Source organism: Dryobates pubescens, chromosome 9 (genome assembly GCF_014839835.1).
Source record: "Dryobates pubescens isolate bDryPub1 chromosome 9, bDryPub1.pri, whole genome shotgun sequence".
Taxonomy (NCBI): Eukaryota; Metazoa; Chordata; class Aves; order Piciformes; family Picidae; genus Dryobates; species Dryobates pubescens.
The window spans coordinates 34,832,809-34,859,199 of record NC_071620.1 but is presented as its reverse complement, the minus strand read 5'-3'; the positions used below and the strand labels follow the sequence as shown (position 1 = coordinate 34,859,199).

Here is a 26,391-nt window from a genome sequence, read left to right as displayed (position 1 = left end):
GGGGGAACTTCTTTACTGTAAGGGTCACAGACCACTGGAACAGGCTCCCCAGAGAGGTTGTGGAGTCTCCTTCTCTGGAGACCTTCAAGGCCCGTCTGGATGTGTTCCTCTGTGACCTGAGCTAGATTGTATGGTTCTGCTCTGGCAGGGCGGTTGGACTTGATGATCTCTTTGGGTTCCTTCCAACCCCTGACACCCTGTGATCCTGTGATCATAAATTAAAAGGACTTTTAAACAGAGAAACTTGCTCAGGAATACTAAGAACCTTTAAACCTATCATACAACAAAATAATCATGTTCCAGTCACAATTGTATTTGGCTTAGAATGTGTGGAATAGAAAATTCAGAACCAAACTATTTCATAATGTTCTATGAAGGATTATATTAAAATAGATCATCTGAATTGCCCAAGCAACATATAAACATGTGGTCTCAAAATACTTTTTAAAACAACTTCCCTCAGAATACAGCAATATTCTAATTTATTTTCCCTCCTCCATCTTCTCTTTACTATTTACTATATATAGTGAACAGTTTACAATAATGATTTTTTGCTTTCAAGTTTGAAGTTTGGCATCAGAAAATCATTTCTCCAAAATGGATGAAGTGAAGAATTCCATCTTGCTGAATGAGCCTGAACCCAGCAGCCATTAGCTGGGACATACACAAACTGGAATATCAACCGGTGGCTTTATCATGTGATCTCTTCCACTGTGCATACAAATATAGAACATGACCATAAAAAGTAACAGAACATGCTCTCTGTGAAGTAATTTATTGCAGTTGATGCTAGATTGGAATGCCAGCTGGAATTACCTTCTCGGCTCCTACTATTTTCACACAGAGATAATAAAGGCTGCGCATTGCAACAGATTCCAAACGAAAACATGTCAACATTATGAACAAGAAGCAACCTCTGCAAAAGCAGCTTCCACGAGCTGAACTGTTTGCAAATGTTTGCTCATGACTCACAGCAGGAGTTAAAAGAGATAAATGAATCCTAAGGCTTTGATAATTTCATAGAGGGGAAAACCCACTACTTTTTGTATGATTTACATTTCTCTCTTTGCTGAGCACAAAATAGTGCAGGATAGGAGCTTTCTTTTTGTTTGAATTCCTTCTTCATTAGTTTGTAAGCTGCAGGAGCTGAGCTAATTTATTTTTCCAGGGCATTTTCCCCTCCCCCACACCTTTTTTTTTTAAAAGGCTCCATATATGACATCCCAACATGACAGGAACTCAGTAAATCCCCTCAGTCTCCACACCGCTGTCTCTGAATGTCTACAAAGCTCCTATGCCATAATCGCAACGCACTGGCTCATTCACAGCTTTACATTATAAAGCAAACAGTCTAGACAGCTGAATGACAGAATTACTCTCTTTTCTCTTGCATTTATAGATATGCTGTCATCTTCATTTGCTTTTCTCTACTCTGTGCATTCTGATACGCTAATGATTAGCTTTCCTGTTTGGATTCCACACTGACTCTGCCGCTCTAGGCTATAAATACAACCAGAGCCCAGATGACATCACATCAGTAAGGTCCTGGGGGGTGCAGGGAAGAACCACTTCTTTCCTTCTAGGTTAGCTGGTGATAACCAGCTTTTTAAAAGTTTTTAACCATTGTGGCTTTACAAGAGGATTTTTTTCCTCATTAAGATGGAGATATAAAAAGCCTAATTCCTGGAACTGCCACTCTCTGCAGTGGCAAACACTGTTCAAGCTGCACAGAATAGGCAGCTTTTGATTATTTTCATGTCTGTCTGTAGCACAGTTGAATGTATCAGTGCAAAAAAGATATGCAAAAAAGAGAAAAAGAGTAAGCAACAACATGTGTTTGGATGCCTATAAAAATTGTACCTAACAGTCTCTATGTTAGAGAAATGTAAGTAACTGGACTGTTTTGCTCTTGTTGGGTTTTTTTCCTGTAGAGAAAGGAGCTTTAATCTTCACTATTGCTGGTATTTTAACTTTGGAATGATGTGTACACACATATCATGTGGCATTTCCTTGGTGATAAAAGATAGTTAAAGGATAAATGGAAAAGGATAAAATGATACCTTCTTGCCTTGAAGAAGTTGCAGAAATCTACATAAGCCTAATAATGCACACCTGAGATACTTGGATACATATGGTCAGCTCTGGTGAGCTTTATAGCAAGGATTTTAGTATTTGATGCTTTTCTCCATTCTTCTGTATGTGTCATTCTGGATTGCTGGAGAATCTTCCTGCATGTTGGCTTGGTTTTTTTGCTGCTCTGTTGTCAATTTTAAAATGAAAGTTTCTAAACTTTACAGTTGAAAAAAAATCTCAAAGCTATGACATGAGGTCAGAAAGTTTTAAGGGAAAAAGTGGGGAGAAGCCATTGTCGTTTCCACTGGAAAAGCAGAGGAAACCACAGTGATGTGCATCAGAACAGGAGGCTCCAAAGCAAGCCACAGCTTTTGCCAGAGCTGGCACACGAACAAGCCTTCAGAACATTGCATTACGTTATGGGCCATTGGAAAGTGTTCACTGGGGAATATTTCACCTATGAGCACGAGGAGTTTTGTGGGCCACTGGGTGCAATCATGTTCACAGCCAATATAAATGACTGCTTGAGGCCTGAACCAGAGGGAATTCTGCCTGTTCACTGTGAATCACAACCCACTTTTACTCTCTAAGATCAGGGCAGCTGGAAAAACAATTGATACCTCCTTGCTTGGAACTCTATAAATCTAAAGTCTTGCCTGGAATATCTCTGAGGTTTTTTTCCCTTTTCTTTTTTTTTTTTTTAAATTAAATTGTCCTTGAGTACCCTTGTCTTTAAAAACTTCTTTATTAGAAAAACTTTCAATTTGTGTCTCTAAGAACAACAGTGACAGCAAAATTTCAGTAATTTGTATCAGGTGCAGAAAGTTCTGATTTGAAAACAATGAGTTTAATGAACTATTAAGCAGGTAGGTAGGGGAAAAAGACAGAACTGAAGGCTGTGGAGAGACATCACAAGTGAAGTCATCATTCTTCACATCTCCAAGAATAAAGGTTTGAGGGTTACACAATTGCTGTGCCCAGGAATGACAGAATGCTATTTACCCAAACGTTGTGCCCTCTAGAAACTACAAATGAGATTTTGTAACAACTCCACAGCTTCCCTGAGCTTTCTAGTTGTGAGGGAAGGATTTACAATCTTAGGATCGTTTCATCTGGAAAAGACCATTAATGTTCAACCATTATCTAACTCTAACAAGCCTGGTGCTAAACTCTCTCCCTTAGCACCACATCTATGCATCATTTAAAAACCTCTAGGGATGGGGATTGTGCCACATCCCTGGGGAGCCTACTCTAGTGTTTGAGAACCCTTTCAGTGAAGAAGTTTCATCTAATATCCAATCTAAACATCCCCTGGTGCAACTTGAGGCCATTTCCTCTCATCCTATCACCTGTACTTGGGAAGAGAGATCCATGTCCACCTTGATACAACCTCCTGTTAGGTAGTTGTAGAGAGCAAGAAGGTCTCCTGTGAGCCTCTTTTTCTCCAGAGAATTTAAACAGTTGCCACTAAAATAAGTATGTAAATCAACTTGTTATACACTGGTTTTTCATTTTCTTGACAAAACTCAATGCTTTCCTTCCAGAATTGGACTCTCCCACCCTTCAGCTTGTAGAATACTGAGTTTAGGGCCCAGTATTGATTTTTTCTCTCCACAATTTACCCTCTGACTTCAAACTCTGTCATTTGGCATGCCTGTGTGGCTTGCAAAGAGCCATTCTAGTCCATGGCATATTCAGCTTTCCAGAGAAACAATGATCCTACTTACAGCCATAAAGTGGAAACCTCCTTTGGTTTCTTTTAATGATCTTTTATATACTGGTACAGAAAAGGTTCTTAACTCTTTCTGGTGATTACACCACCATGCTCATAATGCTGAAAGCAAGCCCCTTAAGTGCACTGTATAAAAAAAGTAACAAATGGAAGCAAATGCAGGGATTGATGTTAAGCATAGGGGAACACAGCCTTTTTCATACACTGCCTCTTGAAACTCTAGGTCACTTTTCTTACCTCTTGAGGCTCTTGACATTGGGATGCTAACACCAGGAAGGATCTTTGCGCTTGGAAAGCAGCACGTACCATCTCTGCCTGTAACAAAAGGAGGAATAGAAATTAAACCTTAGCCTGAAACCTCCAATACCTCTTCTTGGCAGCTCAAAGTCAAGTGTGACAGCTCATATCTTTCTTGCTGCTTCTCTTCTGAATCACAGCAATGCTGACTGGAAGAAATCTATTACGGTACTGGTTTAGCTATAAATTGTTTTGAAATCTAAGGTTAAGTTCCCTGTCTTCTTCAGAGAGAAAACAAAATGAGTTGATATGCAGTCTTTTGGTTATCATTTGTAAGATTAGTCATAGGAGCACTTAATTTTAAATTAACACTTCAGAGAGATGTCTAGGCATTTTAATGTGGAGGTTTATACTTGAGTGCTGACAACAGCAATCTGCAAACTTCTGCTGAATCGTAACTTAGGCTACAGTGATGTTTAAGGCTTGGCATATTTGCTGAGGGACTGTGCTGTAAGTCATTCCTTGCCTGTCCTCTGTGAGCACACCTCAAGATAAATGGCTATGAGAGATGCTGGCTGAAGACTTTTGGGCAATTTTGCCCCACAGCAGTCTAGAATTTGGCTTAAATCTGCATCTGGCAGTTTGCATGCTAACAGTGTGGATGGGAGGTAAAGCTCTACACTTCCTACTGTTCATATTTCTGGTATTTTAGGGTTTGTTGAACACTACACATTTTCCTGTACATTATGAATGTTGCACATTGATTAGAATCAGATTGCTATTTCAGCATCACCTATACCTCATGCAAGTGGATGAGCAGCCCTGACTTAGGAGAAAACACTACTGGTATAGAAAAGAACTATTCATAACTAGTGTATATTGCTAAATAAAACCCAACCCAAATGCTGTTAAGTTAACCCAGTATGAATAGATACATTTATAATGACTTTGTGAAAGGGTGGGGAAGCTTGTGCCGTTTTTCCTTAGGGTTTCTTCAATCTAAAAAGAAAACAGGGAAATTTTATACACAGGCCTATGTGGATGCAACTTAAAATACCTGAAAGTCAGGAAATTGGAAGTTGTAGCAATGTAAACCAGCCAAATTGTGTTTATTCATGTTAAAATGTGATGGCATGAATAAAACACAGCCTGTCAAAATGAAAATCACTGGAAGGAAGACGGTAAAAGAGGCCCAACTTGTACAGCACTTGGGGAGAAGGAGGTTTTATGGCCTGACAGGCTCAGATTTGGAACAGGGTAATCATCTCTATAAATAGATAAATAAATAAATAATAAGGGAAACTGTATGAGCATAGGAGACTTGAATTTTCCAGTCATAGACATAAATACCATCAATAACAGCAGGTGTGGATATTCTTAGACCTTTCAGAAGACTGGCTTTTTGGTACAGAAATTCATAGAACAACAAAGGGTGTGTTATTTTCAGCTTTGGGGTTTGGTTTTTTTTCTTGTGTGTGTGTGTGTGAGGAGGATCCTGCAGAACAGCTGACCTAAAGTGATTATGAATGGATTTGGTTCTTCTAAAATTGTAAGAAGGACAAAAATAAATCTATAGCTAAGGTTTGGTCTTTTAGAATGGCAAACTTTAGAAAAAGAGAAAAACCAGTGAATGAAAATGACTGGCCTGAGAACCCTAATGACTTGAAGGCAGGAAAGAATACATTTACATTAAGAATGGAAAAATCTATGCATGCTGGGCAGGAGGGAAAAACTGTAGGAAGGGCCTAGAATGCCTGAAAAAATAAATAACTAAAGAAAGATACTAAGAACAGGTGCGAAACTGCCAGAGTGAGAAGAGGCTGTGATTATCAAGAACTTTGTATTTCAGGCATTATAAAACACAGAGGCAAAGGAATGATGGATAAAGGCCTTGCTGAACTCTACCTACCACAGAAAAATAAAACAAAGCCATATTTTTGTAGCCACTGGAACAATGAATTAAAAAAATGAAGTGAGGTCATGGCAATGACCTGAAGGGTAAGTTGGGCATGCCCTTGTTATTCTTGATGCATAGCTGACCTGTTGTTGAATAAATGCTTTCCCCCAATTACAAGGAAGTTGATGTACATGAAGACATTGAAAGCAGAGCTAAGGAGAGTGATGATAAATCAACAGGAATCACATCAGTTGAAAAGGAAGTCAAATATATGTAGCTTAGTGTGACAGAATTGTTTGATCCATATTATCTTTGTACTAGAGTACTGAAGACACTGAGAGATGGAAGAAGTAGAAAAGATTTTAAATACATATGATTTAGATATATTACAAGGTAACAGAAGTATGCACAATGAATTGGGCAAATATGCCCAACAATAGGGGGGAAGGAATATGTCAAGTGATTTCATGGCTGTTAGTTTGACTTCAGTGCTGTGCACTTTAGAACAAGTTTGAAGTAAGTGATTAAAAACACGAAAATTCAAAATGGGAGAAATCACAACCAGATTATCTGTGCTCAAAATAGTTACTTTGGGGGATTGTTTAGACTTTTCAGTTTCTTAGGAAAAGATCAAAAGTTCAGTAAACATGTGGCCTTTTGCATTTTCTTATGATCCTAAATTTACTGTAGCATCTCAGAAACATTCCTTGGTCAGTGGACTAGATATTGATTGCAAGGCTTGTGCTGTATGCCCAAAATTTTTCTATCCCCCAAACCTTTCAGTTGTGTAGGGACCAGAATGCTCACATCCCCACCTTTGAATTTAAATCTTATCCAAAGGATCATGCTAACACAGGTTTTGCATTTCACAAGCAGAATTTTACAAGACTTCTGACACAGCTACCTCTTTCTTTCTCCAACAGCATTAAAAATGTCTTTCTGAGTTTTACTGTCTCCGAGCATGCAATACCTCTTCCTATGCATCCCATCAAAGCAATAGAAGAGCTTCTTCTCATTAAGAATGCATTAGTTTTCAGTCTGTCACCATTCCAATTCTTTCTTGTAGTCTTTGAAATGTGACACTTCATTGCTTGCCTCCTTCTCTTTAGCAAGCAGCCTGTGTAACTAAGCAGACAGCACTATTTTTTACAGGGAGATGACTATTTCATTAGACTCCTGTATCCAATGAAGACTAATGAGTGAAAGTGGGCCGAGGGAGAGGGATTTTTCTCAATAACTTGTGTGTCTCAGCCAAAAGATTGCCACAGAACAAATCAGCTGAAACTCTTTCAGTTATAATGCATGACAGTAATGAAGCCTGAGTGTCAAAAATGCATGGGAATCATAAGTAGATTTATCAGAGTAGACTAGAACCCAAACTTGCACACATCTATCTGCAGACAGAAATGAGCACATTTTGGAGCAAAGATAATCAACATCTAAAAAGTTTGGGTAATCCTTTTGGCAATATGCATGGACACAGCAATCAGATTCCCCAGCTGAGGTCAGTATTTTGAAGGAAGTAAGTTTCTCAAGGATGTTCCTACTTTGCTTTTGTGGGTTTGTTGTTGGAGGAGACAGCTGTGACTGTGGACCTGAATGCCAGGACCATGTCATTCCAGTTACTCTGTAAGTTTCCCCATCAGTAAAGTGTGGAACAAAGTGTCTTAATCCTTTACCTCAGGTGTGTTTCATATTTTACTTAGGTTATGGATATGGTTGGAAGAGCCCAACTCTGACATGTTTGCAGTGTCTGCCACATTTTCATGCCTACCGAAACTTGTGGCTGACTACAGTGTGTGATCTCTCTGTCGCCACAGCAGTAACAGCATGGAAAGGCTCCTTTACAGTTAAGCCTGCAGAAATTAATGGAGGAATCATAGGTATGTAGAGATCATCTTTTAAATAGCAACTGGTTTAACCTTCTGTCACAATAAAATGTCAGCTTTTGATATTTCTCAGAAGCTACTGCTTGAAAAATAGCCAGAGGCTCTGTGAGAGATGTCTTCTAATGGTGACAATGCTTCTGACCTGTTTGAAGTAGTGTGAGCATGGGTCCCACCCACATTTGCATTGTTTCAGACCGAGTAGCCATCGATGCACTGACCCTGAAGCTTAAATTACCAGTTTGCTTTGGCAGATTGGATTTTAGGATCTTCCTCATTCTCATCTTCCGTATGAGGAAAGACTGAGGGAGCTGTCTCTTTAGCTTGGAGAAGAGGAGACTGAGGGGTGACCTTATTCATGTTTATAAATATGTAAAGGGTGAGTGCCAAGAGGATGGAGTCAGGCTCTGCTTGGTGACGCCCAATGACAGGACAAGGGGCAATAGGTGGAAGTTGAGGCATAGGAAGTTCCATGGAAACAGGAGGAAAACATTTTTCACCATGAGGGTGATGGAACACTGGAACAGACTTCCCATGGGGGGTGTGGAGCCTCCCTCTCTGTGAAGCCTCCCTCTCTGGAGATCTTCAAAATCCACCTGGATTCGTTCTTGCATGATCTGCTCTAGGTGATTCTATTCTGGCAGGGGGGTGGACTAGATGGTCTTTTGAGGTCCCTTACAGCTCTTAACATTCTATGATGCTGTGATTCTGTGATTTTAAATGTTTTATTCAGTCTAAGATGCCAATCACTCTGCTATCTGAGCACTAATAAATAAATGTAAATACTGTAACTATCATTTATGCACCAAGTTTGGCAAACTACAAGAACAGGCAGATGCACTCAGATCTCAAGTTACAAGTAAATTCCGTCATTGAAAAGAAAATAATAGAACTAAATAGAAGAGAAACAAAGTATTTCCTAATGAAATTTAGTCAAGCAGATGACCCTCTTGACCTGATTATATTAAATTTGTTGAATATTATTATATTTAATAATATATTTCCTCAGAGTCATAGCATAATGTAAATAATCAGAATCCACTGAACTTCTGTTGTTGGAAATTATCTTCATATAGAGATATGCTAACATTAACAGTAAGCACAGCAAAATACAGATCTCTATACATTTGGGATTTCTAAAATATACTTAATGACTTTTATTCTGAAACAAAATGGTAAAGAGGACATGAAGGATGAGGATGAGCAGAGGGCTGGAGCACCTCTCCTATGAGGGCAGACTGAAAGAGTTGGGGCTGTTCAGTCTGAAGAAGAGAAGGCTCTGAGGTGACCTCATTGTGGCCTTCCAGTATCTGAAGGGGGACTACAAGAAGGCTGGGGAGGGACTTTGCAGGATATCAGGTAGTGATAGGACTAGGAGGAATGGAATGAAGCTGGAGGTGGGGAGATTCAGGCTGGAGGTGAGGAGGAAGTTCTTCACCATGAGAGTGGTGAAGCCCTGGAATGGATTGTCCAGGGAGGTGGTTGAGGCCCCGTCCCTGGAGGTGTTTAAGACCAGGCTGGATGGGGCTCTGGCCAGCCTCATCTAGTGTGGGGTGTCCCTGCCCATGGCAGGGGGGTTGGAACTAGATGATCCTTGTGGTCCCTTCCAACCCTGACTGATCATATGATACTATGAAAGGAATTGGGATTTAATGGTCCTGATTTCTAATTGTTGTTTCTGTAGATTTTGGGTCTAACAAAAGACACAGTGACTGACAGCACATAACTACAGATGGAGCTTCACTACCCTGAGTAAAGACTCCAGTCTCTCTCTAAAAGGGGCAGTACTGTAGGAGTAAGAGAAAGTTTGTCTTTTACATTCTGCTTTCAAGACCCTATTCAAAGTGAAGTGCTTTAAGTGGCTGGGGGTTTTTTTGCAGGAAAATGTAAGAAATGGGGAAAAAAAAAAGTCTAGATTAAGGATGAGGCTACCATAGAAACTATCCAGATCAGCTAAGAAATCAGTGTTTATTTTATACAGCTAATTGGCTGATAGAGATTTTTTTTTTATCTGGGCCAAATGCTGAAGGGTCAGGGGCAGTTCTCCAAACAGAGCTCTTTTTATACTGGACAAGGAAAGAAATGAAAAAATTATCAACTTTCTCTTACTGATGCATGCAGAAAACAGGGTAGAAATTCTATTAAAAATTGAAGTCAGTGGGAGATTTGCCATGGATTTTGACAGTCAGACACCACCCCAAATATTTGCTCTTCTGTTTTCAAGCAGATATATTTCACTACCACAAATCAGCTGTCCTCTGTTAGTGTGGTGTTGGTTGGTTTTTTTTTCTTTTAGTGTTTTTCAGTCTCCATGGCTATGTCTATATTAGGGAATTTCTGCTAAAATTTCTCAGCATTGCTACTGCCTCTCCAGTACCAATCTAAGGTTATATCAGTGCCGGTCCTTCTAGCTGTTTACATCTGCCAATGTATTAAATGCAGTGCCATGCAACTGTGCACAGTGCTGGGCTTACTTGTGATTTCAGAGTATCATCTGTATCCAGGTTCATTAACTTTTAGCAGCCTTGACTGTGACTTAAGTCACTCAGAGCTCTTACCTCTGATGAAGCTCAAACAATATAAGTCTTAAAGACCTTTCAGTGCTAATGACATAAGACATATGGATAGAATTGTTTGGGGTAAATCATTGCTGGTGTCTGAAACACAGAGTGTACAGATGTACTAGAGTAAAAGGGGACAGTTGTTTTTTACATTAATTACAAAATTATTGCCTTGGATAAAGAATATACAAGTTCTGCATCTTCTGCACCAATAAAAGTGGTCCCAGTGTTCCAGAATTTTCTCTAAACTCTTGGTTCTAAGTGACAGGAATTGTGCTGATTGATCTCAAGAAATTATTAACTTTAAAGCCTAACAAACACTATTTAAATGTCAACTTTGATAAATAATGAATTATTAAACATGGTAGAAGAAGCAGTCAGTTATTTTGTTTGTCGCTGTTTCAAAGAGCTATAAGCATTTGGCTGCAGGGCCACTGCAGTTACTGATTATGCCAAAAGATGCAGTAGATCATCTTCTCCCAGAACATCTCTAATAATGCCCCAGAAAAGAAGAGCAAGTCCAGACAAAAGCTCTTGACTAGCTGATGCTCTCCTAAAGCTCAGGCTGCTTTTGTGTCTTCCAGATTCACAAATTCTTTATGAATCTTTTACGACAGTCATATATCTGCAACTCCATTTATTTCAACTTCAACATGGCAGGTTCCAAAACCAGATGTAGTATTGATAGTTAGTATATCAGTGTATTGATAGTTAGGGATTCCAGAAGATCCAGCATAAAAAAATACTGACAATCATGTGCAAAAATAAATAGTCCACACACTGCTGAAGATGTGTTCTATTTACAGACTAAAGTGGGTTTTGTTTTCTTTTTTTGAACAGTTTTTTTAACTTGTTCAAGAATTCAAGTTTTCCATTTACATTGTAGCCTGCTGGCTTCTGCAAAGACTGTCATCTGCTGGAGATTTCAAAGCTGTCTTGTTGCACAGCATACAGTCTTGGATCTACATTTATAGGCCTCCACATCAGTAGAAATGAAAGATGCTATTGGTGCATTGCAACACCTGATTTTCTAGTCCCTGCTGCTTGTCTATGGACTAGATATTGGTCTACATTTAGCCCATATATGGGGCTAAACTCAGGCAGTTGCTCTGTCACTTGATGACCCCAGAAGACAAGGGGGATCAGGAATAGGAGAGTAAACCTGTGGGTTGAAATTAAAATAGATTTAATGAAGCAAGGTAATTGATATCTATGCCTATATAGAGTATATAAAGTTATACTCATCCCAGCAAACTTAGAAAAGTCCCATTAAACAAGAAAGAAGTCCTCAAGAGCAAGAGAAGGAAGAGTAGCAAGGTGAGGAAGAGGAGAGTGAGGAGCAGGGTGCGGAGCAGAGTAAGGAGGTTAAGTAGGACAGTGAGCAGGAAGCTCCAGCAACAGGCTCCCCTCTTGTCAGCAAACTTCCTCCTTAATACTCAGCATGATGTTTCTGGTCTGGGATTCACCTGTAGCCAACAAAGGTCAGCTGCCCTGGCTAACTCAATACTTCTAGCAGCAGGCAGCCCATGGTGGGCCAATAATTCTGTCACAACAAAACCAGGATAAATTGGTTGTTCAGCTCCACAGAATTTGTGCTGTTATAGTCTGCCTTTATCATATATAATTAGTCATAATGATAGAAACAAAGAGCTGATTAAAACAGCCAAACATTTAAAGACCAAACATAAAAACATGGTAAGAACAAATGGCTTCTTTACAGTGCAAAGGATGCATCACTGAAATCTATACTAGGCAACCATTGTTGGCTGGAGCTTCTAATAATCTGTCATAGTGTATTTTATAAGCTTTAGGGTATGAGTAACAGCAAATGGTGATCACTGCTTTTGACCTGCCTCCAGTTTTGTCCCCAGGACTCCTGAAACACTGTAAAAGAATGACAACTCAGAAAAGTATGCAATTTTCCATGGAAAATAAACATAACTAATGGCACTACAGGAATATAATTTGTATCACATGTCAAAGGTTATGCCATGAGAGAGTTGTAATTTTGGGGGAGTCGGTATTAGGGAGAGTAGATAGACATGCACAGGCATTTACAGAAGGTAGCTACAACCTTCCTGAGAGAGCTCTTCATCCCCACTTGCCTGCAAAAGCAAGCAAGTTTCTCAGAGAGATATGAAGGGAAAGCTTCTCCAGGATTTCAATGAGGAGCAGAAATTGTGGTACACTGAAATTTCACAGACTTCCTAAGCTTCCAGTTTAGACTATTGCTTGGAGCTACACTGTGTATCTCTGAATGCATGCATTAGCCCTTAAATAAATAGCAACCATATACAATGTACTGAATAGACAGAACCCAAACTTTGGCTGTTACCAAGATTAATCACTTTTAAAATTCAATTTTTCCCCCATGGACATCTGAGTTCAGAATTGTTTGGAGGCTGCAGTTGCCTGTGCCATGGACTTACTTGTGGAGAGACCACATTTCCCTGAGGAATGGCAAATCTACATTTCCTACATGGAACAGATGCTGTAAACCAGCACATTAGACAACCACAGAGATCTCAGTGACCTGAGGCTCTCACTATCAACTGTGCAAACATGTTTTTGTCTGCACTGGCTGCAGGCACTCCAGTTGCTCCTCTGATGGGCTTTTTGGCCCCTGAGGTCTGCTTCTCACTTTCTATCCCCAACTATTCTCTCAGAAGCCCTTTTCAGTGAAGGTCCAAATCCATGCTAAGGAAATACCAGAAAAGGCCTTAAGAGTTCATAGGCTTTAGGATGTCATCCATGTATCCCTGATTAAACAAATACAATTCTGGGGAAGTTTCATATGCATATCTCTATACATTAAAAAGGTTGCAGCACTCGTTGATGTATCACTTCATAAATATTCTAGCAGTCCAGGCACTGTACTGAGGAGCTGATTTCTTGACTTTCTCTGTCTGAGAAATACCAAATTCCCTGATACCAAAACTGGAGAACCACTCATTTCTAAGAAGTTGCACTATCTTGAGAGAGCTTGGATAAACAGGCTCTCCTATTGGAATGGTTTTGTGTATGTTCTGTCTCTCACACGTCAGGACAACTGGTGACATTGCCCACCTCATTCTGCAAGTAGTCCCACTGAGCTCCCTGGAAGCATCTCAAAGGCTAAAAGTGCCAGAATCTGCCTCCTTGTAACTTCCACTTTTATCACCTTGGAAGAATCCCAGGTCCCAAACAAAATGTGCTAACATGGGAGGAAGTGAAAGCTTAAAGCTGACACAGTGTAATGGTATTTAAGGTTTCTTCCCATCTGAACCGTGCTTTCCTGTTCAGAGGTGCTAAATACCAAAAGCCTACATTTACTTGGAGAGGAAATCTCAGGCTCTCTGAAAGCTGAGGTAGTTTGTCCATGTGCACAGTGATGTGGTCTTTTAAACAGCACATGTATTAAAGCAACAAAAAGGAAGTATTTCAGCCTCAAAGATCTACTTCAGGATCCTAAACCAATATTTTTTATTACAGTTCTGGGATTTAGAATAAAACATATTATTGAACTTCTGCAAGAAAACAGCAAAAACTGAACTGCTTTACAGTTCAGGTTAGTGGTGGAAATACATAGTTCAGTTTACGGCTATCAGTAGACTGACAGAAGTTATCAGTGCCAGTGACATGGTTTAATCTATCCTAATGGACTCTGAAATGTTCAGAAATCTGGCCATATTAATCATGCAATTCATACTGGATAAAAAGAGGCAATGCACATTTGTGGCCACATTCTAGCCTCATCACTCCTGACAGTGCTCCCAGCTTATTTAAAACAACATTCAAACTGCACATTGGTTTCCCTTGTGGCTTAATTCTCATTATTCACTCAACTCCTTTTTACTAGAAACTGACCGAAGAGCCAGATTCTGAGCTCATTGTTTGGTTTTTTTTTTTTGCTGACTACAATGAACAGCCTTCTCAGTTTCTAAGCCCAGCATTTCTATACACTCAAAACAGTTGCAACCACCAACTAGCAAAATAAAAGCAGCTCAGGGATGGGCAAGCAGGCTGAGTGACAAGAGTGTGCACATACTTTTTGGAAAGAATGAGACTGGAAATTAATAAAAGACTTGCTCATAACCTGTAGCAACCAATTACCTCAACCACACATCAGAGATGTGTGTCCCAAAACAAAACAAAAAATGCTTAAAAAACCCCAAAACCCCCAAAACCAAACAACAAAACCAAACTAAAACAGAACAACAACAACAACAACAAAAAACCAACCCCAACCAAACGAAAAAACCCAAACCAAACATAAACCTCCCAAACCTGGACATTCATGGGTGTGTATTTCTCATCTTGAAATAAATGGGCCTAAAGAATGTTACTACTCTGACTTGAAAAATCATAATTATTTGCCAGAGAAATGAGAACCATGAGCACTGGATGCCAGTAAAGAGTTTTTCATCACAAGAGGTTCATACTGATGACAAAAGCAGGGATACTGTCTCCCCATTCCTCTCTCAGTTTTCCTGAGTTTAATTTGACAGTGATCCACAGACCTCACTGTTCCAAGGCTGAATTCCTGAGCTGAGTGCCACCTATGTACGCTCTTCCAGTCCTGGATTGCTTTGAATCAGAGAGAACATAAAGGTCTATGAATACAGGCTGAGAGGGTTGTGGTTGTTCAGCCTGGAGAAGACTTCAGGAAGACCTTTTAGCAACCTTCCATAATTTGAAGGGGATCTACAGGATAGCTGGAGAGGGACATGTAGGCATGTAGTGACAGGACAACAGGTAATGACTTGAAACTATAAGAAGTTAGATTTAGATTAGACAGTAGGAAAGAAATTCTTTACCACAAGGTTGCCCAGAGAAGTTTTGAAGGCTCTAGTCCTAGCAGTGTTCAAAGCCAAGGTGGATGGAGCCTTGAGCAGCCTGGTCTAGTAGGAAGTGCCCATGCCCATGGAAGGGGGTTGGAACTTGAAGGTCTCTTCCGACTCAAACTGTGATTCGGATTACTCTTTCAAGGCTTCTTCATGGACCTTGGATCTGTGCCAACTCCATGTCTCCAATTCTCCCTAAGCCTCTCTTGACTTTACACTAAAAAATGTCCTGCACCATGACTATGCAACAGGCTCACCGAGACCCTCTCACACTGTATTTGTGGCTGTGAGTGCAGCTGGTCCATACACTGAAGCTAGCTGTCATTTGGCTGGATAATTTAACCATAATAGTTTTGCACCTTAGGATTTTTGGTCAGCTGGATGCAGTGGTTTTCAGCCTGTAAGACACTTAATGCTTCTAGGTCTATACACTACTTCTGGAAAGAAACACCACAAAACCACTTTTCCTGTCAGTAGACTAAAATTTATTTTCAAGTGGCTTCAATGAAAATTGTTTACAGGGTAGCAAACTTAGCTAGACTTCAAATCAGTGAAAGTATAATGCATGCCTCAATTAATTGCTCCAGTCATTAATTAAATTACATTAATTGATAAAATGTGAAGCTTAAGTCTAGTTTGAACACTGGATATTATCCTGAATTCATCTGGTCAGTTAAAGAGCCCTTCACTACTGGAAGTTTTTCATATGAGTAAGTTATCTTCTAACATATTCTTGGGCAAGCATGGCAGCGTTTTCATGCTTTGCCATTGCATATAAGGTTTCTGTCATGGGTTGAGTTGAATCTGCTGATGGGTATATTTAATCCCACCCTGCTGTCATGCCAGCTTCAAAATCAAAGTGCTGGCTTGAAGTTCAGATTGTAACATGAGAGGCTTCCTGTTTTGGGGTGCTGGTTTTCTGCTTCTGGCTGCTGAGTACTTGTGAGGCAGGGGGGAACTGTTTTATCACTGGCATCTACTGCTGCTCTGTTTTTGCTCAGGTAACTATAGTGTATGATCTCAGTAAACTTTTTATGTCAACCCAGAGGGTTTGGGTTTTTTGGTTTGGTGGGGTTGTGTCCCTCCTGTCTGTGTGTGGAGAGAGGGACTTGTAAGAGCAGGCTGTGTTAACCCAGGACAGTTTCCCCACTCAAATCATTCTGATACCTTTTTCTTTGGAGATCAGAAAATCCCCTTGTACTGGGTAACCACATACAGATGTAATCCCTGTTTTTAGGGGACTTACACAAAAAATGGTGCCTAATCCACTGTACTACCTTGAAATCAACAGATCTCTTTCTGGGTTTAATTAGAAACTACTCTACGTGCAAAGAAGCGCCATGAAAACATGTCCAGGTTGATGACCTGGACTGTTTGTGCTTCTGTTTCTTATGTTTCTGACTGAGGCAATGCCATATGGAACATATGAAGGGAGGTTGTAGACAGACGGATGTTGGTCTCTTCTCCCAGGCAAGCAGTACCAGAACAAGAGGACACAGTCTCAGGCTGCGCCAGGGGAGGTTCAGGCTGGATGTTAGAAAAAAGTTCTATACAGAAAGAGTGATTGCACATTGGAACGGGCTGCCTGGGGAGGTGGTGGAGTCGCCATCACTGGAGGTTTTTAGGAGGAGACTTGATGGGGTGCTTGGTGCCGTGGGTTAGTTGTTTGGGCGGTGTTGGATTGGTTGATGGGTTGGACGCGATGATCTTGAAGGTCTCTTCCAACCTGGTTTATTCTATGTATTCTATGTATTCTCACTATATATTCCCATCACTCTATATTGGCAGGTGCACATTTCCCATGCCTGTGGTACACAACTAAATGTCCACTATTGGCCACCATAGCATCAATTTTTCAATAGAGTCTTTTTGACTTTTGTCTCTTCCTTGCCTTTTTAAATAATAAGACAAGCAAATGGTGTTTACTGCACTGCCAGTGTCAATAAAGAAGCATCCTGATCAAAATTAATGGAAAAACTCCCACACTTTCAGAAGCTGTTGGTCTTGACTTACAATGGACAGGTTCTCCACGCTCAGGAGCTGTCTTTATTCCCACTCAGGTGTCACATGCAACCATGCCTGCACATCACTGCAACTTGCCACAATAAATCCTGATTGTTTTGAAAGACAGAGGCAATCCCTAGGACACAAGTGAAGTAGTCCTTTGGAACAGAGCAATCAAAAGCTGTAAAGCTCCTAAAACTGATACTATTTTTAGATTGGCCACTTTGCTATATGGTGTATATTGCTTTTCTCTCTTTCCTGGCATATTGTAGTGAACATTCTTTATTGCTTACATTATGAAGTATCTTGTAGTACACATACAACGTGAGAAACGAAGCTGGATTAGCATTGTAAAAGTAACTGTAATAGTGATAGGTATCCATAGTTATTTTTTCCTCACTAATGATTATTTGTGGGGTTTATTTCACTTTTGGTGGTTAGAATAGAATAGAATAGAATAGAATAGAATAGAATAGAATAGAATAGAATAGACCAGATTGGAAGAGACCTTCAAGATCATTGTGTCCAACCTATCATCCAACACCACCTAATCAACTAAACCATGCAACCAAGCACCCTATCAAGTCTCCTCCTGAACAAGCACCCAAGCGCCCTATCAAGTCTCCTCCTGGTTAGTAGTACTGTTTTCTACACTTGGTCTCTTTCTTCCAGCAGAGCACATTTTGTATGCTCTAAAAAACAATTGTCTTTTTAAATTGTATTGTGGTTTTCCCAGTGCTGTGGTAGCTACTTGGTTTGGTGTTGACTTCATGTGGCAGAAAATACCTATCACAGAAATGCAAAGGCAGGCTGACAACAAGCTTCTCTTTAGGCACGTTGACATCATCCTCCTCTCTGAGCTCTAATTCAACTTTCAACACAATGCCTAAAACCACACAGCCTCTGGGCACAAAAGATGAACACGAGTGTACACTTGTGCATTCTGTTTGCCCTGTAAGCACATTGCCTTGTTAATGAGGAATCAGTCAAATAATGGCTTTGATAGCCTGTGTTTAGATTAGGTAAAATAAAGTGTGGGGTTTGATGTATCACAGACAGCAGCACAAGCTGTTCAAAGTTCAGGGCTATGAAAGTCATTGATTAATTCAACATCTCTCACAAGCAAGACAAGATACAGCTATTTGAAGTGTGATAACTGCTCTTTGGCAATAATGATGAAGCTGGGATTTTTTAACTTCATTCATAGACCAAACTGGAGCTGCACTTTGCAAAATGCATGTATATCTCTTAAAGGAGAACTCCTGCTTTCAGTTATCTGTCTGTATTACATGGACTAGGCCTGGAAGGAGGAGAGGAGAATGTCTTTGCTTTCATGCAACATGAAGAAAAGAAACTCTGTGGGATGTGCATTTGCACAATGGTTGTGGGGTGAACATGGCTCCCCCTGCTCATGATGGTAACAAAGGAGTGCATGCACACAGAGAGCCTCTGCAGACTGGGTAGCATGCTGTGAATTGTTGCTTTCTGCCATCTTGAGTAGTTACAGGTAATGACTTGTATCTAAATTCTCCCCCAGTAGGCAGAAAGTTAACCAACAGCCTTTGTATTTCTGAATGCTCCAAACCCAAAGTGTAGTCAGTTTTTTGTCTGAGCTCTGCATTTCAGCAGCTGGAAGTTGACGTACATGAGGAGGAAGAAGGCATCCATATTTCTAGTTTTCCTTTCCAAACTAAAAAGCTTGGATGAGAGAAGAGGGAACATAACTGAATCATTCAAGACAATCTGTTCTTTCAGCTAGTGGGGTTGAGAGATTAAAAGATTTTTTTTCAAATAAACAATAAAAAAAGAGGCAAGTATTGCTCTATGTATTTGACAGGAGGGTTGTGATTCTGCTCTGCTCTGTACCACTTAAAATACCACAATATGGAAATTTTATGTTATCTGTTCTTCTCTTGTGAAACTAGTACATTCTCTTCTTATCATTATGTCTCATCAGGCACATCAGTCAAACTCATGCCGAAGCGTTCTGCCACTTGGGATATCATGTAAACAAAAACAACGTGAAGAAGCTCATAATAAATGCATCACCAAAATGTGCTTCTTGGCCTTTGCTTTGGCTAGCTTGGCTTTGCTTTGACAGGGCAAAAAGCCTATCAAACCTGCTTGACCAGCTTCCTTGCTGGGACACAATCTGAAGGCAGACCATGTCTTCCACGGGCAGTGCTTTGTCACACTCAACACATTTTCTGTAGGGCAAAATGATGGGACTTATGTCTCTGTGGTCTGTTATCATCCAGTGCTATCCTATCTGCTGGGCATAAGAGATCTGTCTACACTCGACCCACAGTCTGTTTTATACTACTTTTGAATGTCCCTCATTCTAACAGAAGAATGGCTTAGTGTTGGCACACATGGTCCATCAGCCACAGGTTGGTTATAACCTGCAAACGTTGTGACAGTCTCCAAGACACTGGTATGTCAGGCCAAGGAGAGCGGTTGGCAGCAGTGCTGACCATACATTTTCACTGACACCACATGTTCTAAAGTTATGTCATGGACAGCAGAAAGTGGTTTCACAAAACCTGTGTCTGCAGGGAACTTTGTATTTCATGTAAATATCCATATCATCACCACAGCTTTATACTACAGTGACAGGAGAATGATCTTGTCTCAGCCATTTATGAGCTTTTGTTTTAGACAAGGTCGAAACCAAAACCATTCTGTCTTGTAGAAGTGCATTTCTTTAATGCAGCTGACATCAGAGATTCACCTCTGCATGTTCTGTAATTAGAATGAGAAATAAGCTGCTCTCAAGATTGAGTCTAAGCAGAACTCTTCCTTGATAAACTCATCTTTGTAAAATCCACCATGCTGCTATCGTTTAACAGAGTCAGGAGCTAGCTGTTAGCTCTCTTCTTCATTTCCTTCTCTTTCAATAGAGTATTTAGAGTTCATCATGCTGACAAAACAGGATTGGGGCTCCCCAACAGATATTACTTATGGCTGTGTTCTTCCTTCTGCCAGAAACACAACCCACACAATCCTTACAACAATCAGCACAGAAACCATCATGTTAAATGCCTCACTTCTTTACCATAATACAAAGTCTGTCTTTCTCTCATATTACCATTCTGGTCAGTCAGGTATGTGAGGTTTTTCTAGGCAACAGGTGTTTTTTGAAATAAAATACAACCTCCCCTTCAGCTCATTATGTGAAAGAGACAGCAGCTGCAAGTATAATGCAGAGGACACATGGTCTGTAAGACACCCAGAAGAAAAATACTCCTTGTTCCACTTGTTAAGGTAAAGCACAGATGTTGCTTCAGTGATAAGCATGAGCATAAGGCAACCACAGTCTGCTTCATGTTGTAAATTCAGAATCTAAGATTTCAGAGTTTTTAGTAGGCTGCTATCAGAATTACTGGTTTCTTTATGTAAGGGAAAGTTGCTTGTCTAATCACATAGTCCAAACAAATACTCCTTATCACAGTTTGCATTACACTATCATCAGCGATATGCTAGGGATTATCTACAAACTCAGCAGATAAATTATTGATAATCTTGTATATGGAGTCAATCATAAGTATCAAATGCATAAATTAATATACTTACTGATTGCAACATTTAGAGATAGTGTAGTCTAAAAAGGTTTTAGTAATTTAGAATGTTAGATGCAATTTTTCCCATGCTTATTGTTGGTACTAAATCTACTTCTGTATCTCTCAGCTCTATGCAATCGAGAAATCAACTGCAAAATAATGGTTTCTAATGAATGTAATGACTAAAGCTAGAACCAATCATTTTCAGGAAGCAATTGTCTGATCAGTTAGGTTCATAATTCTCCCCTACCCCCAGTTTGTTCATTTTTCCTCATTTTTTTTTCAAGAACAAAGTGCATCTATTGAATCTGACAGTACAACTCTTAAGGTGAAAAGGCTTTTTCAAATAAAAAGGCAGTGCAGCACTTCCTTAGAGACACAAAGATCCTTTAGAACTGCCTTATCTCCTTCCTCCCTCCAATTTTCTAGGCCTAACTAGGTCAGAAAGTCTACCCTACCAACAAGAACACGTAGCACCACAAAGAAAGCAGTTCACAGAATAATCCCAGAGCTCTGTGAGTAGACAGGTTACTTTGGCTGTCACTATTTATGCTGGCCTTGCAGTGTAAATCCCAGTAGCTTGCAGGACTGCATATTTTTCTGGCCACAGAATATTCCAGCTGAGAATATTCAGCCTTTAGTGCTGTAGAGGGGAACAGTATCTTCTTATGAATCCATACAGCCTTTTGCCCTTCCTGAACCAAATGTCCGCAGTGTGTTATGCTAGTTATTACTATGACAAGAACTAATATTAGAGTACTGCTATTAAGAGTCTCCTCTAGTCAGCAATCAAAGCTGATCACACAGATTTGAATTTCTATTATGGGAAAACAATTTAAGTAAATACTTACATGTATCTTCACATCACCTTCAAGAATTTTGCTGTATCTGAGAAACTCAGCAACACTTCCATTCAGCAGCCTATCAAAGGCTTCAACATATGGTGCTATGCCTATAGAAGAAGAGCAAGCCATTATAATGGGTTCATAAAGTACATAGTGCATAGGACATTTATTTGTAGCAGATGGAGGAGAAATACCATAGAAACAGAGGAAATTGCTGTAACTTGATTTCTGGCGTGCTCATGGAGTTGTGAAATCAGTGAAAAAGGATGCATAATGACTTCTTTCCTGGCTAGAAAGGAGAAGACCAAACTACTCTTGGTAGAACATGGCTAGGAACATGAAGAGGATTTACTCCGTTGTTATAGTTGAAGGGTTAACAGGTGGGCAGGTGGACCCTAGAACCCCAGAGTAGTCACCGCGTCGTATTATTCCCTGCCTATCCTCTATTTAAGGGGACAGGAAGTTCTTTCACTCTTTTGCTTTTTGTTTTCCTGCCTAGTGGGGAGCTGGTTACTGGTTGCTGTAACCCTCAGCATGGCTGGGCCTGCATCCACATGTTTCAAGCCTGCATCCACGTGTTGTGGGGAAATCCACTGCCATCCGAGATCGGGTTTTCATACCTCTGTATATATCCCTTCTCTCAATTTCTCTGTACATCACTGTTCCATTAATATGTTTTATTATCTGTTAAAACTACTTTCTTCACTTCCAATTCCATGCAAGCCCATTTTTTTACCTCTTATTTCCTCTGCCTATCTTTTCCCTGAGGGGGTAGAGGGAGGGGAAAAGGGGTATAATCCAAATTCTGTCTTGTGGGGTTTTTGCTGTGAAACCTTAAATGGTGACATATGTATAAGGTAGTAGGAACCCTCTTTTGTCTTAAAATAGCAGGTGCTAAAATCAGCATTTCTCAGTTCTTCAAAGGCCTGATCATAGAATCACAGAATAGTTTGGGTTGGGAATTACCTTAAAGATCATCTAGTCCAACCCCTTGCCATGGACCGGGACACCTTCCACTAGACCAGGCTGCTCAAACCCCATTCAACCTGGCCTTGATTGCTGATAAACATGATTGTCTTTAAATGGTGGCTTTCTCCTTATTTTGTTATCTGACCTTGAAAAACTGTTACTGAATAAAGAAGGCCCAAATGAGTTTTCTAGATGGTATATCCCATTGACTACATATAGACTAGATGCTCTAACTGGGGAATAAAAATGCTATGGTATACATAGCAGTTTCTTGATAGAGTAGACAATCAGAAAATGAAGATAAGACTCAGATTCTTATGTACTTGGCTTCTAAATGGCTTTGCATGGTATCTTTTAAAACAGCAAAAGTAATCTTTCCTTGGATGCTTTCCAGCCCTCCCTTTACTCCCTCACATATCCTCATGTCCCAGAACCTTTGCCAGGTCCAGCATGAGTGACGCATGTGTGTATTTATGGCATCTGTAGCATCTGAGAGACCAAGGTTAAAATTCTTCCCAGCCTCTCTCCCTCATTAAGGAAGACTGAGGACTGCTCTGGAGAGGTACCAGGCTATCTCCAGAGAGTTTCTTTAACCTTTTTGCACTATATGACAATTGTGTCCAAATTCATAATCTTGAAAGCCCTCTTTATTCCACAAGAGTCATCTGGCTCCTTGACAGGCAAAAAGAAAGGCTCTGGCAATTGGAATTCGCAATAGTCTGTGTGAAAAAAAAAAGTTGTTAGTCAGCTGGGCAGGATTTCAAGGCTTGTTTTGTCTTCTTGATGTCACTCACCTTTAATTTTGAGGAATTTCTGGGCTTTCTTCCATGCTAAGTGTTTGCATGTAAACCCCTCAAATGACCTAGTGTACAAAAGGGTTTAGTTGTGGAGATGCTTTCCAAAGCCCATTTATGTTCTTTGTCAAAAATCTGTGTATGTCTCCAAGAGAGTCATTGTAACCTTTTACTTTGGAGCAGAGTTTTAAATAGCAATTCACCAAATGGCAATTGTCCTGTGAAAAACTAGAAAGCAACTGTGCTATTTTTCACTGATCAATGCAGCTTACTCCCAGGAGCATTTACTAGAATTTGCTGTGGGCCATGCAGAGCAATTGAATGATCTGTTTGCGATCCTGCTGTTACAATGCCATTTAGACAAACAGTAAAGGTACAGTTCTCCCATCCTCCTCATTATTTGGTTGCTTCTGAAAAAGAAGTATTAATTGAAAAGTCAAGGTTGCTTTTTTGCAATAATTCTACTTATGGTATGGTCTTTTAGGGGAGGAGATCACGGTAGAAGAAAGCAATGTATCTCCATTTCCACTACAGACTTAAAAACGTCCACACTTTTAAAGGAGAAAAAGAGCCCTGTTCTGTAAGACTGTCAACTCTGCAGCTGCTGTGGAGGTTATGTGGACCTCTGCAGAAGCACAGCAACATGATGTTCGTGATGTTATATGTGTATCAGTCACTCAAAGTGAAGAACTGGTGCGGTCTTTCCTAACTGCATCTGCAAAAACTAATTACCCGGTCCCCATGTGAGACAGCTCTGCCTGGGGATGTGGTGCAGGCTGGCAAGTGTCCCCTGGTACTGCTCAGCTCAGCTTCTTACTGCAGTCTCCTAGTAGGTGTGTTTTATAATCTCACTCCAACAAGGGTTGTCATTTGGGTACTTCTAGGGATCTATTGGGTTTTTCAGGCTCTGCTTCCCTGGGGGATGAATCTTTTCACCTGAGTGAGCTCTTAGGTTAGGCCAAAGATACAGCTTTTTTCATGCAAGTACCTCACATTCATCTCCTGTTCTGAAAGCAACTCTGGTTCTGCAATACTGAGCTGTGGACTGATGAATGTAGAGATTGACTTAAATGGATTCAGCATAGGATGGAAGCCTGTATTTTTAAAATGTAGATTTCCTAGCAGTGATTGATTTCTTTGGCAGTTTGTACACAGGCCATGTTTCTCCATGACTTCACTATGGTTTACTAGCTGTCTAAGTTTTCTGTGGGCTGTAAGCCTGCTGTGACTGCCTAAGTCATCTGCTGTGGAAGTCTGCTGGAAGATGCTCCCTTCTTGCTATTGAAACACGTCTTTCTCCATCAGCTGCTCCACAGCAGCTGCCAGTGTGTAGGCCCATGGCATACGTGGGGACTGTGGGGAAGGTCCTTTGCATGTGTTGGTGGGTAATGGCTGGCATACAGGGACAATGAAGCAGCTGACACACAACTCGCTTCTGTGTCAGTAAGGAAGCTGCCTGCAACTTTGTTTGTTCTGCAGCTTCTCTACAGCAACTATGCCCATGCTGGGATGTATTTTTCTCTGAACAATGCTGGAAAGGGCCAAGGAATACAGAAAGCAAAGGATGTGAAGCTAATGAAGGGATTTGTGTTGGGATTCTTGATGATAAAACAAGCTGTGGAGCAAGGAAAGGGCACTTCAATCAGCATTAGAACTGCCACATTTATAAGGTTATTCACACTGTAAATTTCAGGAACAACAGAAAATGAAGGAGTGAAAAAATATTGTTTGGTGATAAGATGTGGAAAAAATTAAGATACACTCTTGATGTATTCTCCAGTGTTGTGCCTTGGAGATCCACTTGAGAAGGGAGAGCTCTAGAGGTAACAAAAGGTGATCATGGATGTGTGGCAGCCTATAGTCAGCAAATACTTGTAAACAAACGAATATTTGATTAAAGATAGTAAATAATTAAGTAGGTCTGCACTGTGAAATTCAGAGAGCTGGCAAAACCCTTCAATGTTTATGTTACTGGCTTCTTTAGGAATATTTATGCTGTAAATTTTGGGTATGTCTCATTTCTTCTGCTAATTGGACTCAAGCAGACATTTTCAGCTGGTGGCTGGTGAGTCACCTACAGCAATATAAATGCTAAAATGGAAAGAGCGACAAAGCTTGAAATATGGCCAGGATATTGAAGAGATTAGTCAGATCTTGACTTTCTAGGCTCTGGTGCATACAACTAAGCTTGTCACATGACATTTATAAAATAGTTTTTAAAAATACTACTTCCTTTGATATGGCTTTCAAAGGAATGGGATTGCACTCCCCCTCAGAAGACAAACACATGCTCTGCTTGCAATTTTATCCTAACAGAGACTTCAAAAAACCTGACTTACTCCCATTGACTCCGTTGATAGCATCATACTCCATTCCACCAGCTCTGTGGGAATCTGAAAACAATGATTCAAGCCGGGTCACTGCCTTCTCCAGTCTCTCCATCAAACCATGACTCTCTGCCATTCTGAAAAAAAAAACACCAAGGACAGAAACTGTCTTAGACTCTTCGGAGTAAATGCTATACTCTGTGTCATCTTACAGTTGTGTTGATCTTATAGAATAGAATAGAATAGAATAGAATAGAATAGAATAGGAATAGAATAGAACAGAACAGAACAGAACAGAACAGAACAGAACAGAATTAACCAGGTTGGAAAAGACCTTCGAGATCTTAGCTTATCTTAGATCACCCTTTATGCTAAAACTTGTAGTTTTTATGTACTGTCTTTTGTAACACAGAATCGTAGAACAATTGAAGTTGGAAGGGACCTTTAAAGATCATCTAATTCAGCCTCCCCACTGTAAGCTAGGACATCTTCAACTAGATCAGATTTCTCAGAGCTCCATCCAACCTGGCCTTAAATGTTTCTAGGGAAAAGTCTTCCTAGTATCCAGTCTAAATCCCACCCCATAAGTTTAAACCCATCACCCTTTGTCTGTCCTGTCACAACAGGCCCTGCTAAAAAGTCTGGCCTCATCTTTCCTGTAAGCCCCTTTAAGTACTGCAAGT

General features: G+C 40.2%; 1 protein-coding gene and 1 long non-coding RNA gene across 3 annotated transcripts in view; one reads left to right on the top strand and one right to left on the bottom strand.

Annotated features, from left to right (window-relative positions):
• Positions 1 to 26,391, top strand: part of LOC128897440 (uncharacterized) — a 93,746-nt gene that overhangs the window by 48,814 nt on the left and 18,541 nt on the right. The window lies entirely within an intron of this gene.
• The window catches only part of CAP2 (cyclase associated actin cytoskeleton regulatory protein 2), a 307,559-nt gene that overhangs the window by 269,805 nt on the left and 11,363 nt on the right, over positions 1 to 26,391 (bottom strand). For both annotated transcript variants that reach the window (XR_008462385.1, XM_009898088.2), the window contains exons 2-4: positions 25,721 to 25,845; positions 21,625 to 21,725; positions 4,043 to 4,120 (exon numbers count right to left, since the gene is read on the bottom strand). Coding sequence is in view for 1 of the 2 variants with exons in the window: in XM_009898088.2 (XP_009896390.1) it covers positions 4,043 to 4,120; positions 21,625 to 21,725; positions 25,721 to 25,844 (303 nt within the window). In the remaining variant the exon portion in view is untranslated. The remainder of the gene's footprint in view (positions 1 to 4,042; positions 4,121 to 21,624; positions 21,726 to 25,720; positions 25,846 to 26,391) is intronic.